The sequence below is a fragment of the Bos grunniens genome, chromosome 18, assembly GCF_055505025.1.
Source record: "Bos grunniens cultivar Pamir isolate PY7600 chromosome 18, Bosgru_T2T1.0, whole genome shotgun sequence".
Taxonomy (NCBI): Eukaryota; Metazoa; Chordata; class Mammalia; order Artiodactyla; family Bovidae; genus Bos; species Bos grunniens.
The window spans coordinates 43,975,334-43,990,013 of record NC_141182.1 but is presented as its reverse complement, the minus strand read 5'-3'; the positions used below and the strand labels follow the sequence as shown (position 1 = coordinate 43,990,013).

The window sequence follows — 14,680 nt, the reverse complement described above, 5'->3', positions numbered from 1 at the left end:
AGCCAGGCACAGAGAGGGCAGCGCCACCCACCTCCGCCCCTCCCGACTCCTGGTCCCTAGTTCCGAAGGTACTGCAGGGGCCTGGGCCTGAGGCTGAACTGTTGTCCCCCAGTCTGTCTTGTCACCATCAGCATCATGAGTTGACCCTGACCCCATTATGGTCCAGCCCTGGGCCTGCTGTTCAGTGTCCTGCTGGTGAGGGGACAGGACAGGGAGGCTGCTCATTCTGGGCACCCCGCTACTGTCTGTGGGTGCCCTGGTGAGAGCCAAGCTTGGACCCAGCAACGCCTCCCTCATTTTGTCTTATCTCCGTGTGGAGGGTGTGTGAGGCAGGATTCTCACCTGCCCTTGACAGTAGGGCCAGGCGGCGAGGGTGTGGGAGCCCGGCTCCCCACACTCCGGCCCAGGCCCACGGCTCGGGGCCCTGTCACGGGGTGTCCAGAGGGCAGACCAGAGGCCCGGCCTCCTGACTCAGCAGCCTGCTGTCTGGCCCAGTGCCGCCCTGCCTCTGCTGACAGGGGCTCCCGGCTCCCGCTTCTCCCTTCCTCCCACACTCTCCACGCCCGCCTCTGTGCCTCCTGGTCTCTGCTCTGTGACCCAGGGATGCTGGGGGCCAGGCAGCCACCAAGTTGGGGACTTGCTGGCCAGGCCCTGGCAGAGCACACTGCCTCTCACCACCACCCAGCAAGGAGAGGACCATGCTCCTTGGACCAAGGGGACCTCAGAACTAGAGCAGGGCTGTTGGCTGGGTTTTCACTGGGGCCTTTGGGGCTGTGAGAGCTGGGCGCTGCGCCTCAGCCCACATCTTCTGTTAGGCAGGTGCATCTGTCCTGAGGTCCCATTGGGCTCCCATGAGCATTGCCCTGTGGCTGCGGCTGTGCCCATGCTGGGTGCAGGGTGGCCCCTGAGGGGAGGTGGCGCTGTCAGAGTGCCTGTGTGGAGGCCAGGTGGCAGGTGGGGCCTGGGGATACCTCCACACCTCCCTCAGGGCGTCCGCACAGCCAGGCATCCAGGGGCCTGGCCAGCGGGGGCCGTGAGGGTGTGGTGTGTGGGCAGCCACGTTCCCCCCAACCTTCCTGCTCTGGAGCAGGAGCCTCCCGGGGTGCCCCTGGGTCCTTTACTGCTTGCGCACCGTGAGGAGACAGCAGGATAGGAGGGCCCCACACTGCTGTCTGCACAGGCCGTGTTGCAAGAAGTCTCTGGTTCAGCGGCCTTAGGTGCTGGGCAGGACGGAAGCGTGGCTGAGAGGGCGCGGGTGCCCCCGGGTGTCCCACCGGCCTCATGCCCACTCTCCTGGCAGCGTGTTCGACATGGGCGGTGAATATTACTGTTTCGCTTCTGACATCACGTGCTCCTTCCCCGCCAACGGCAAGTTCACCCCAGACCAGAAGGCCATCTACGAGGCGGTGCTGCGGAGCTGCCGGGCCGTCATGAGCGCCATGAAGCCAGGTGAGGGCAGGGGCGGGGCCTGGGGGGAGGACCACCTGGCTTGGGGATGCCGGTGGCCAGGGGGCGGGGCACCTCTGAGAAGAAGGGCCGGCGCTTTGCAGTGACCTGACTCTGTCCCCACCTCTCACGCTCAGCCAGTAAGGCTCCAGATGCTAGCAGGCCCCCAGCGCCACTCCTGGGAAAGGGGGCTGGCCACTAAGCAGAGACAGGGCTGAGGGGGGTCGGGGAGCTCAGCCCGAGGCCACCCCCTGTCCCCTCCGACCTTCTCCTCCTGCACATCTCCCTGTCCACACTGGCCGCTGGGATGTCAGCATGTCCTCTGCCCTGTCGCACAGCAGCAGCTGCTCCAGTGAGAGCTTAGCAGTGTGGACACTCGCCTGTGGTTGGGCGTGGAGCACCCTCACTTGGGGCTGCGACTGGGTGGGCAGGAGCTGAGTCTCTCTCTGGTGTGTGGGGAATGATGAGCAGAGGCTGTGGGGCCATCTGAGGACCTGGCCTGACAGGCCTTGAAGGCTGGACTCTGAGTTCATAGTGGAATCGGGGACTGTGGGGGTCAGATTTGTATTTCTCCATGGAACTTTTACAGTCAGTCCCCAACACACGAACCTTCAAGTCGTGAGCTCTCAGAGATGCCAGTGTGCGTGCGCATGTCCAGCCACTCAGATCAGTTCACGTGTCTGGCATTGTCTATAAAAGTCAGGTACCTAAGCTAACTTGGTCGGACTTCACGAACACGTTGTCAGAACTGAAGTCATTCGTATGTAGGAAATTTACTGTATTTACAAAGGGAAAAAGAAGGAAAGATCCTGAGCCCCTAAACTGTAAAGGCCCCCGAGTGTGGCCCTTGAGGGCCCAGAATCTGACAGCTCAGCCTGGAACCCCTGCCGCCCCGTTTCCAGTTGTTGCTGGCCGGGTGCTGCTTGTGAGGGTTCGTCAGCGGCTGCCGCGTTCAGAGGAGGCAAACTGTGAGCGGGGCTTTCCGGATGCCCCCGTCCAGTGCTGGGGAGCCAGGGAGGGGTGACAGGCCCGCACTCTCACTTGTCCGGCGGGAACAAAGCCTGGTGATCAGATGAGTCCAAAGATGAGGAACTCAGATACACCCGAAAAAGGAGACAAGGAAGGAAACCTGAAAGCTCAGCTCGGGACAGGTGACCGCATCTGCAGGACTGGCCTGGTATAGCAGCTGCAGAAGAAAACAGCATCTTGCGCTGTTTAAAAAGCAGCAGTTCTCTCTAGGTAGGGGTTAGTATGGACACTTAGTTAGTTAGGACGGACTGTTGCATAAGGACAGAGCAGTGCAGAAGGTGGGGAATTCACAAAAGGTGATAAAGAAGAGGGCGAGGGGGGTGAGAACATGGATTCACAAGTGCTTGTAAATCCATGGGGGGGAGGGGCAGGAAGGGAGCCAGACAGACAGACTGGGTGGGGCATGGCGGGGAGGGAGGGTGCTCACCGGGAGCCTTTTATACTTTCTGACCTTTAAACCCCGGTACATGGCACCTGTTACCTGTAAAACTCCACCTGTGTGGAGCCATCACCCCGAGTAAGGGGCACCATCTCCTCCTCCCCTGATATCCTTGCATTACCCCAGGGAGAGAAGGAGTAGAAGGTTCTGTTCAGCTTTGAACATTGGTTGTTTAAGTGATAAGCGTTTTACTTGCTGCAAAAGGTTTGGGCTGGTGAGAGTGCATGGAGGTGCACGGCCCCAAGACCCTGGTGCGCCCACAGCCCATGGCAGATCCCTCCAGGAGCATAAAGGGACCTGCATGGACACGAGCCTGGCTCCAGGCTGTGCTACAGAGGGTGGAAGGCTGCTGCTACACTCCACACTGGAGACTGGGGCAGGCAGTGAGGCTGAGGCATGGCAGTGGTTGTGGGCAAGGTTGGCGGGATGTTGAGCAGGTCGGGATTTGGAAGGACAGTGTCTCTCCTGGGGCTCTTTGCTTACCTAGGAGCTCCAGGCTTCACACTCCTGGCCCTGCTTAGACCCATCCTTGTGCTGGGACAGGGCGGGGGAGACACCACCCACCCACAGGCAAACCTGCTGGGTCCTGGGCAGGATCTATGTGGCACCTCCCCAGCTGGTGTCCTGGCCGACTCACTCGACCAACAAAGCCACCCCACTTCTGCTCAGAAAGTGGCCAGGTCCACAGGCCAATCCCCAGGGCCTGTGGGGATTGCACTGAAAAGGGTCTGGTGCATGGTCCCAGCACCAGGGTCCTATGGGACTGCCTGGCCATGTGACTTTGGGGGCGGTTACAAGGCTTCAGGCCCCGCCAGGCCAGACTCAGCCGAGATGGTCCCTGGGGACTGTGAGGCAGGCCTCCCCCGGCACACAGCGGGGCACAGGCCTGGCCTGCACTGGGGGCCTCGAGGTTCCTGTGGCGGGGGGGATGGAGCAGAGCCCCCAGCGAGCCCCCCACCCCACAGTTCAAGACTGTGACACACTGTTCCCTGGGGGTCGCATGCCAGGAAGGCCTGGCAGGCCAGGGGTCCTGTGCTCACAGAGCTGCCCTCAGAGTGGGGTAGGTCACCTCCCCATAGTAGCACAAAGGCCGTGGCCAGGTCAGCCCCGTGCCCGGTCCTAGCGGAAATGCCCCTGGTTTGTGGGCTTGGCTCCTGGGCCAAGACAAACACCCTCAGAGACTGTGTGACTGCTTCCTGCGCCTTCCAGGGACGAGTGAATAGAGACAGCCAGGGTCACAGCAAGATGCCCAGAGGAGAGGCAGGGGCCAGTGCTTATGCACACAGGGGTCCTGGGGTACAGCTCCGGGACTGAGGGAGGCAGGCCAGGGGTCGGCGGCGGTGGGGGGAGTGTCCCACCCTGCCACTCAGACGCAGCCTGGGAAGGAGGGCTGAGCTCGCTCAGAGGCTGCACGAGAGAGCAGCAGGGCCGGCCAGGCAGTGGTGGCACCTGGGGGAAACACCACCCTCACCGGCCCCATGGTGAGGTGGGGGGTGGATGCAGCGGCCACGTGCCGGCTTCTGGCCCATGCAAGCAAATCTCTCCAAAGCTTCCACATCAGGGCAGGCGCCCATCCTGGGCCGGCCACCTGTCTCCACGGGCTCCCATGGGCTTGCTGATGGGACACCCAGCCCCCATGAGAGGAGGAGGTGCTGTGGGCACGGCGGGGACCAGAGCCAGTGTCTGAGCTGGCCGCCGGACAGGGCAAGGCTGTTCATTCTGCAGACTCTGGTCAGGGTCCCTTTGCCAGCTTTGCCTCCCTCCCTGGTGGGGGCAGGGGCTGCAGTGTCTGGACTCCCCTGAGGCCTCGCCTTAGAGATGGTGCAGGACACAGAGGCCCAGCAGGCAGAGATAGTGGGACAGCATGCCGTGCAGACCAGGGGCGCCCTAGGGCAGAAACCAGCACAGCCAGGACTGTGCTTGGTGAAGGCCCTGTATCCCCCTCTGGCCTGAGAGAGGCCCCTCTGCTGGCCAAAGGGCAGTGGGTGAGTTCCCGCCCTCCCTGGCCTCTCTGCCAGGGTTTGGGGTGGGGGGCCACACGGGGACCGTGTGGGGCGGTCATGCTTAACTCAGCATCGTGGCGCCGGCTGCCCAGGCGCGTGCTGCCCCTGCCCTTCTGCAGGGTGAGTGGGTCCCACGAGGTCTTGGCAGCAGGCAGGGCTGTGTGGCGGGGTGGGCTGGAAGCCCTCCGCCCCGCGCCAGTGTGGCCTGCCAGATGCTTCCTTGCAGCCCACGGGGCCTGCCCTGGGACCCCGGCCCTGAGCCTTCCCTCCTGCACCCCCAGGGCCTGGCGCGCGGTCATCCCCCGAGGGCCATTGTCTTCGGATGAAGTGAGCTCTTTGTCTGGATGGGCTGTGAGGATGTAGCTCAAGGGGCTCTCCGCTGCCTTCCCGGCTCGGCTCCGGGCCTCAGAGCCCCCAGGGCTGTCACGCTCTGGGCAGGAGGCCTCAAAGCCATGATGGATGCTGCTGAGGCTCCCAGGAGCCAGGCCAGGCAGCACGCCCAGCAGGCTCCCGGCCCATCAGGGGAAGGTGTGGTCCGATGGGGCCAGGTGGGCACAAAGACCAGTCGGTGACTTGAGGCTGCTCGGGATACGTAGTGGGGCCTAGGCACCAGGACTCAGGTCCCTCTGACCCAAAAGGCAGGTGGTACAGTGCAAAATGCAGATGCCGCCTTGCTACCCTGGGCCTGAGTGCACAGAGGAGCGGGGTTGGGGGCACACGTGAATCCTGGGTCCATCAAGTCATAGCACTGGCTGCGAGAGAGCCACAGGGAGGCTGGGGCTCCCGGTCAGGCCATGTGGTTGTCAGACTTGGAGCAGGGCATTGGCCCTGCCTTCTCAGGTTTCAGAGACCATTCCCTGCCTAGCTCGGGCAGCAGAGGAAGAGGCAATCGGGGAGGGCTTCCTGGAGAAAGCCTCGACACAGAGGTCCACGGGAGGCAGGGGAGTGAGACTGGGAAGATGAGGTGTCCCAGCCGAGAGAATGGCAGGTGGAAGGCACAGGGGCACCTCAGGAGTGGGTGGGGGTGAAGCTGGAGAGGGAAGCCAGGCCAAGGAGCTTGGGGCTCAGTTCTCGGGGCGGGAACTGGCCTGGTCTGACCCGTGCTCCAAAGAGATGGCCTGGTGTCCCAGCCGTGTACAGGAGGCAGCTGGGGTGAGGAGTGGGGAGGAGACCGGCAGGGGTCCAGGAGAGGTGGGGGCCCATGGAGGCGTCGGGGTCAGGAGAGGTTTTGGGAAGAGAGGATGAGATTCGGTGCTTGCTGGTGGTGGGAGGGCAGGCAGGGCAGATGACCCGGTCTCTGCAGTGTGATCCCTGTGCAGTATCCCTAGTGTGAGTAGGCTCGGGGGAACCCCAATCCTCCTGGCCAGGCCTGTGGGCTCAGAGGTGCCCACGGGCTGCAGAGGCCAAGGAGCTGGGGCGTTGGGGCCTTAGGCGGGCAGGGAGACCCTCTGGCCTATGCCCACCCCTGCAGCCTAGCCCAAGGACAGTAACCTCCACTCATTTCAGGGGCCCCTGCCCTGGCCGTGGGTGTCGTAACCACCATCCGGGCCAGACACTGGGGCCAAGTTGCTGGAGGTTTAATCACTGTCACAACCCTAACCACACACAGGCAGAAACTCCCACTCCCAGCCAAGAGAGCCGTGTGCACGGCCTTCCCCAAGGGCGCGCAGGCGAGGAAGACTAGAGGCGCCGCGGGGACCGCCGGGGCCTGCACGTCCGGCCCCCACGAGGGGCCGCGAGGACAGGAGGGGAGCCGAGCTGCCAGCGCGGAGCTTGATTTATACCTGATTCCCCCCGCTGCCTGGGCCCAGCCGAGACCGCAGCCCCGCGCTGTGGAAGGTAGCCAGGTTTGAAGTCAGCCTGCTTCCCGGGCCTCTTGCTTGGCGACCCGAAAAGGCCCTGCCCAAGAGAGATGGAGCCGCCCTGGGGCATCGGCCCTTCCCGGGTCCCGGGTCCTGGGGGCCAGGCCGAGTGATGGGAGCGGAGTTCGCAGAGTTACTTGGGGGCTTACTCTTAGGCCCTGGGCAGGGGCGGGCCTTAGGAAAGAGCGTGCTGCACGCCCACCCCTAGACCAGCACCCGCTCTGCCAGGCTGTGCTGTACCCTGGAGAGGCAGCCGCCCTCCTGGTGGAGAGACCCTAGAAGCAAGTGAGCATACTGTGCCCGGAACAAGGTGCAGATTGGCTGGGACAGCAGAGTGATTGTGATGGGGGAGGTCACTCCAGGAGGGGCTGATGTGTACGCTGAGACCTCGAGCAGGAGGGTCACAGGCCAGCCGGCTCTGGAAAGGGTCTGCCGTGCAAGGACCTCAGTGTGCTTCTAAAGCAGGGGTCCCTGGCCCGAGGAGGGCAAGGTGGGTGAGTCGATCTTAGGAAAAGAGCGGTGGCCGAGGCTGGGAAGGCTTGGCTTCTGCCCTAGGGACGCAATGATCATAAAGGGTCGAACCTACGGTCTGACTGGCCACAAGTGATGGATGAACAGTGGCAGTTTTGGGAGCTTAGTGAGCCGGTCCCGAGTAGATGCCAAAGCCTCTACAGCCAGCTTCTGCAGCCAGTGTCGTGGCTTTTTGACAAAGGAAGCGTCTGAGGCTCCCGGAGGTGAAGGCCTGCCTAGGCCACACAGCATGTGAGCGGCCTAGCTGGGACCTGGTTATCCAGGTCTCTATTTCAGGATGCCAAACCATCAGAGAAAAGCTCCCCACGCTGGCTCCACCCCAAGGAGTGCAGACCCAGCCACCCATGGCGACGTGGTCGTAACCTGGTCTGGACTCCAGACCCCAGGATGCCACACCCACTTCATGGGCCGGGGCAGATAGAACAGGGCTGGACTCCAAGGAGGCTGTGTATCTGGACAAGACTGGGCTTCCTCCACCCTTGGCCTCCCTATGTCTTGTGCCGGAGACTAGCCACTGCCTGGTGATCGGGGTGCAGCACCACCAGCTCAGACCCTGGGTCCTGGGGGTTCAGGAGGTTGGATCAGCCCCAGGCCTCTAGCCAGCTCGAGACCCCAAACATGGGCCCACCGTCTCTGGCAGGATAGGGGGACACCTGGGGGACTGGTGCCCAGCAAGTGTCTGAAAAGGGAGGGCCTGTGTCTCATCTCCCTCTACCCCTTGGGCCCATCATCTGCTCCCTGTCAGCCCCAGAGGCTCAGATCCTGGTGGCCAACCCCTCACCAGTGCAGTCCAGCAAGGCCCCTTGGGGTGTGGAATCCTAGTGCTCCCCTCTTGGAGCTGAGATCATCGGGGCATGGCTGAGCAGCCCCTTGGGAGCCAGGGTAACGCCCCACATGGAGGGGCCACAGGGCCCAGCCCTGGCCACCCTCTCTGGGTGCAGGTCCCACCCTGTCCTCCTGGCCTTGTTCGTCCCAGGGCCGCTGGCCTTGGCTGGCACATGGCCTGCCCCCAGCTCCACCCTCGTAAGGTGGGGCAGGGAGCATTGCCAGCCTAGGTTCTTGTGCTCAGTTTGAGCACCCGGTGCCGTTGCTCTGTGGAGGCCCAGTGGGCAAGGCGGCCGCGCCCCAGTGACAGTGAGGCTCCTGGAGGCTGCTTCCTGAGGGCCTGAGGCTCCAGCCCTTCAGGGCCTCCCTGGGGGCCAGGCGGCTCCGAAGAGCCTGCAGTCCTCAGAACTCGGTGCCTGGGGACGCTCTCCATGGTGACCTTTGCCCCAGAAACATGGGGCCGGGATGAGTTTGATTAGAGCCCAGGGTTTGGACATCTGGGCAACCACAGAGATGGTCACCTGGTGCTGGTAGCCACAGGGCCACAGACCCCTGCCGGTTTGCCGGTGAGGCTGTGGCAGCTGCACCTTCACCCCAGAAACCTTTGCTCCCCATAGCAGCTCCAAGGATGATTCAGCCCCCCATGTGGGGGTGTGCAAGGACGCCCCTCCCCCACCCCCACCTGAGCCTCCGTCTGGGGCTCACCGAGGCTGCCCCACATCAGCTCTTGGGGGCACGTGCTTTTCTCCTCCTGATGCCAAAGATTTTACTGGGCTTCCAGGGACGGCGGAGCCTGGTGGGCTACTGTCTCTGGGGTCGCACAGAGTCGGACACGACTGAAGCAACTTAGCAGCAGCAGCAGCACAACGGGAGCTGGGCCCCTGCGGGTGACCGTGGGTGAGAGGAGCCTAGCCCCGAGGGCACAGTGGAGAGAGAGGAGGGGTCTCAAGTCCAGAGCTGTGCTAAGAGAGCCCTGCCGGGGGACAGCCTGGGCCACATTGGTCTTGCCCCTCGCCTCAGGCTCCCTGGCCTCAGCCAGTGCAAGGGCTCCCTGTGTCCCCCGCAACCTTGCCCTGGGAAGCTCTGGCCAAGCTGCCAGAGGCCACAGCTTATTGCAGCCTCCTTCTGAGCCCCAGGTGTCTGGTGGCCCGACATGCACCGCCTGGCCGACCGCATCCACTTGGAGGAGCTGACCCGCATCGGCCTCCTGACCGGCAGCGTGGACGCCATGGTCCAGGTCCACCTGGGAGCCGTGTTCATGCCTCACGGGCTTGGCCACCTGCTGGGCCTCGACGTGCACGACGTGGGAGGCTACCCTGAGGTCAGTGTGGGCGCGTCGGCCCCAGCGGCCTGCCTGTGGGCTGAAGCTGGGCCTGGCCCTCCCAGGGTGGGGTGGGGCTCCGGGACATGGCCGCAGTGTAGGGGGACAGGCAGGATGAGAAGGACTGGGCTCTTGGCAAGGTCTGCTGCCCCTCCTCCCCCTTCACTCAGGGGTTGATCCTGACCCAGGTCACTGCCCCGATCCCCCCCACACCCAAGGGCCCTGGTCCTTACATGAGGGCGTCTCCCCTGGTGGCCACCTCCACAGAACCTGGCGGGCAATGGGTGTGCTCTGCACAGGGCCTGGGGCCGCACGCTGGGGGCAGCACCTGCCTTGAAAGTGTGCAGTGCACGGGGTCCCCAGAGGGCCATGGGAGCCCCGAAGCTGGGTCTCAGTGATGGGCTGGCAGTGCACCCGTCATGTGCTGCCTCTGGCTTCATTCATCAGGTGTGATGAGGCTCCTCAGGCTGGTGGCCAATCCATCCTGGGACGAGCTGAGCCCAGCGCCCCTTGCAAGTCCTGCCCCACCCTCTCCTGGTACAGCTTCTTTCCCCGTAGATGCCTGGGCCAACAGGGCCCCCATGGCCTCCTCGTCTCCAGGAGGCATGCTCGGCGGGACAGGGAGGCTTGTGTGGGCATCTCCAGGCCAGGCTTTCCCCTCCCCCTCCTACTGACCAAGCCTCGAAAGGACCACCCAGACAAAGCTTGAGGCTTCAGGAGGCTCTGCCGGGCAGGTGGCTGCAGCCTCCACAGGCCTCTGGGTGGGGGTGAGCTGGCCCTGCCGTCTGGCCGGGTGCCTGAAGCACAGGGGGGTGGATTATGCAATCGGTGCACGCCCTGGGGCCCACCAGCCAGTTAGCCAAGATGGCTTGGCCCCTTAGCTGCAGGGTATTTTGAAAGCTCTAAGAACGATTTTTTTGGGGGGAGAAATTGCTCAAGAGAAGCATTATTATTCAATTATTTTTTCCTCAAGTGTAAACAGTTAAATTTGGAGAAACAAAATCAGTTTGAATTTCCTAATTTCTGTCCATCACACTGTGCGCAGGGAGCCAAGAGCAGAGCCTTCCAGACATTGTTAACTAAGGTTTGTTATTCATTAGTCGCCAAAGCACTTTTTTTCACCAGAGAAAATTGGCAGCAAACTGTTTTCATCTTTTCCAGTAAGCGGTCCTTTGTGCTCACGGAGTCTATTCTTCTGACAGATAAACATTGTGGAAAAAATATGGCTTTTCCTATAAAAGTCATTTGTTTTATTTCAGGCCTACAGACACATCTGGGTCTCCTCTGCCTGGAGCCCAGTGCAGTGGAGGCCCCGTCAAGCCCTGAGCCCAAGCGGAAGCCGGCGTGGACCCGGCGTGGGCAGGGTCCTCCCACTCCCAACAAGGCTGAAGTCCCCAGGCCTGAGGGGCTTGGCCTCTCCCCTTCATGGGGTCTTCTCCCAACTCAGCCCCGCCTCCATCCTCCCAGCCCTGATCTGGCTGTCCTTGGTGAGGCCTATAGGGCAGACTCCTGGGAGCAAGTGTTCTGCTATCCCTTCCATTCACCCCTCACCTCCAGTCTGACCAGTGGTCCTGAAATCTGGAGAGAAGGCCGTTTGTACAAGTTTGAGCAAACCCCCCACCCTTGGCGCAGTTCCACAGCCACCAAGGAGATCAGGGAGGTGAGACCTCGTCAGCTCTCTGCCTCCGCCAGGCCCCTGACTTTGACAGCCTTGGAAAGAAAGGGTTGGCTCTTGGGGGCAGCATGAAGGGAAGGGAGGAGAGGGGCTGCCCAGGGGGCAGACGCAGGCTTCAGATAGCAGGAGATAGGCGCCTGCTACCCAACCCCCAGCGCCTCTCGCCTGAGCACAGGGACCCTCATCCCAGACTGTGGCCTCCTGCGCCCCCTGCCCTCCTGCCCAGACCCTCCAGGCACATAGTACTGTGGGGTCAGGTACCGCACCAGAAGGGCGACTGTGCCCAGGGGTCACAGGGCCTTGGTGTCCCCTCGTCACCTCCATCCCAGCCTGGCTCACACCTGGTCAGGGTGGCCGTGCACACAGTGCCCCGCTGTCCCCGCCCTCGTGGAATCACGGTCACAGCCTTCCCTGCTGTGCCCAGCCATGGATGGAGGCTGAGCCAGCCCGTTTCTGGTTACCTTACATGAACCACTAATTGAAGTCTGATGTTCTTGGCCCCCAAACAGTCAGAAATGACAGTTCCATCTCCAGCAGCTGGGCTTCCAGCGTAGAGCCACGAGCGGGGCAGGGCAAGCTCAGAGGCCGACCAGAAAGCATGCCTACTGCCCGCTTGCTCCCAGGCCTTGGCCAAGGGCTGGACGGGTGCCTCCAGGACTTGGGGAAGGCAGGGAGATTTCTGCAAGTGTCCTAGCTGCCACCTGCCCCGTTGGCCACGCCCCTGTGAGCGCTGGGGGAGAGCTGAGAGCCAGTCCCACGGCCCAGCGGAGGCCCAGCACATGGGCGTGGTGTGGAGCTGCCCCGTGTGCTCCTCGCGGCCCACACCCCCAGGCCATGCACACGGGCTGAGTGCATCTGTGCACACACGAGCCAGGGCTGGTGTCCTGCTGACAGCACCTGTCCCTTTTCCTGGAAAGCCACGCGGAAAACCTGGGCCTCGGCTTGTAGGGAGCCAGGCCCAGCACTTCAGGGCTGGTTTCCACTCTGCCTGGAAACCAGCTGCCTGGAAGAAAGCTACAGCCTGGGAGGCCCTGCAGCCTCCTAAGAGCTTTTTTGGCTTCACAGGTTTGGCTTCAACTGCTCCCCTGGCGGGGAGAGGGCCTGGGTGGGGCAGCCGGACCCTCAGCCAGCCCCCTGGGTCAGCAGGGGCAGCATGCCTTGGGTGTGTGCACAAGTGTCCGTGGGGCACAGTTCTAGGGGTGACAAGGAGCAGGAACACGAGAAATCTGGGGGAGCGTGCAGAGAGCAGAGGGCTTTATCTGAAGGACCGTGGACGGCCCAGCAAGTCCGAGTCTGGGCTGGAGACCCCCAAGGTCACAGAGCCTCCTGTGGCTCCAGGGGGACCCAAGGGGCCAGAGCCAGGCCCCACGTGTAGATGCCTGCACGGACAGGGGCGGGTGTCCTGCACGCTCGCCCGTTTCCATCTGTCTCCCGCTGAGGTGGTGGCCCTGGCCTGGGGCTGCACCCTCCTGGGTCCCCGCTCACTGCCCTCTCCCCTCCCCCCGCCCCCCACCCACCTACCCAGGGCGTGGATCGGATTGATGAGCCCGGCCTGCAGCGCCTGCGCACGGCCCGGCACCTGGAGCCGCGCATGGTGCTCACCGTGGAGCCGGGCATCTACTTCATCGACCACCTCCTGGACGAGGCCCTGGCCGACCCGACCCGCTCCTGCTTCTTTAACCGCGAGGTCCTGCAGCGCTTCCGTGGTTTTGGTGGGGTGAGTGCTGATTGCTCCCAGAACGCCCCCTTCCCTTCCCCCGACACCTGTCACCTCTTTGTCCTCCAGGACAGGAGGCACAATCTTGACTCTCCTCACTTGAGAGACACCTGGCCCACCCTTTCTCATGGTCTGTCACCGGCCCTCAACACAAGTGACACAGATTCCTACAAAACCCCTGCCCGGTCCAGGGACTGCCACCCATCTAGCAGGGGGCAAGCCAGGGTAGGTGGGTGGAGGAGCATATGTCCTGTGGGAGGCTCCTTCTGCCCAGCAGCTGCCCACAGCGGCCTTGAGGCCAGCGCCCCATCCTGGGCCATGCTGCCCACTCCACAGAAAGGGCTCTTCCCACTCAGCCTGGAGCTGTCGGGCCTGATGCTCAAACCAAGCGCGCCAGAGCAGCTCAGAGATAACAAGTGTCCATCCTTCTGACCAGGTCCGGATTGAGGAGGACGTTGTGGTGACTGACACTGGCATGGAGCTGCTGACCTGCGTGCCTCGCACGGTGGAGGAGGTAGAAGCGTGCATGGCGGGCCAGGACAAGGCCTTTGCTCCCTTCTCTGGCCCCAAGTAGAGCCACGGGTGTGCCCCGGGGTAGGGGGCTGGGCCCCAGCCTCGCAAGTTGCCTCGTGAAGGGAGGCCTGCTGATCAGCCCCAGTGGTGCTCAGAAATCACACGTGACATCATCAACCTTTGATCATACCCAATATGCTGTTTCCCTGGAGAAACTTTCTTACTACTCTTCTGTGGGATCACACCCTTCATCTAAATGTCTTTACTTTGCTTGAATATCAGTGGCTTTTTGAATGCTAATTTTTAATTATCGCATTATTTTCAATAATCCCGTTCTCTTTACTAGCAACTAAATGTGTATTTTGCTGTCATTTGTATTCTGCTCAGGATGTTTTCTCTCAAAATCAATACACAGAATGGAATTTGCAATAAAAGATTTCCTAAAATGGACCTTTGTGCCCATACCCGCCCCCCCCATTCTTTTTTCCCTTTGCAGATGAATACACGCTTAGACCTGGGAAGTGACCCTGCAGAGCCCTCTGGGGGCCCGAATGTGTAGATGGGGTTGTCTTGCCTCTGCACAGGTGCAAAGGAGGACCGTAGCATAAGAAGCCTTTTTGATATGGGTGGCATAGTGGTAAAGAATCCACCTGCCAATGCAGGGGACGCAGATGCGGGTCCAACCCCGGGGTTGGGAAGATCCTCCAGAGAAGGGAACGGCAACCCACTCTGGTATTCTTGCTGGAAAATCCCATGGACAGAGGAGCCCGGTGGAATACAGCCCATGGGGTCACAGTCGTGACTGAACACGCACACATGCACTGCCTCAAAGCTGGATTCCCGAAGTGGCCAGAACTGTGTAGCACTTAAAGCACAGTTACCTGAGAACCTGAGACTTGTAGACTCCTTGTCCTTGGTCTCCTTTTCATGTGAGGTATGCTAGTAAAGCCAGCATCTGTTTGAGACACTGCCGTGTCAGGCAGCACCATGGCAAAGGTGAGCTCTCTCGTTCCTTCCACGTTTGCCGAGTCCATTTGTCTCCCATGAGTGGAAGCCCACTGGCTGAGCTCCACTTTGAGGCACTGGAGCCACCCGGGCCATCTGGCTCAGTCCCTGCCAGTGGCCAGACACCTGGCCTTCCTCTGCTTGCCCAGCCTTCCCACGGTCCCCCAGACCCACCCCCACTCTGCAGCCAGCTTCTAGAATCCTGCACACCATCCCAGGCTTGTCTCTGCACATCTGGGAGTTTCTGAGCCAAGATGAAGGGCAGGTGAGAAGGACAGATGTCACAGATGAAACCTTGACAGGATGGGGGAAAC

General features: G+C 62.0%; 1 protein-coding gene across 5 annotated transcripts in view; it reads left to right on the top strand.

Annotated features, from left to right (window-relative positions):
• Nucleotides 1–13,811, top strand: part of PEPD (peptidase D) — a 119,172-nt gene extending 105,361 nt beyond the window's left edge. For all 5 annotated transcript variants that reach the window (XM_086349626.1, XM_086349625.1, XM_086349627.1 and 2 more), the window contains 4 exons: nt 1,301–1,449; nt 9,272–9,456; nt 12,657–12,848; nt 13,285–13,811. In XM_086349626.1, the coding sequence (XP_086205752.1) occupies nt 1,301–1,449; nt 9,272–9,456; nt 12,657–12,848; nt 13,285–13,422 (664 nt within the window). In that variant the 3' untranslated portion in view covers nt 13,423–13,811. The remainder of the gene's footprint in view (nt 1–1,300; nt 1,450–9,271; nt 9,457–12,656; nt 12,849–13,284) is intronic.
• The last annotated feature ends 869 nt before the right edge of the window (nt 13,812–14,680 follow it).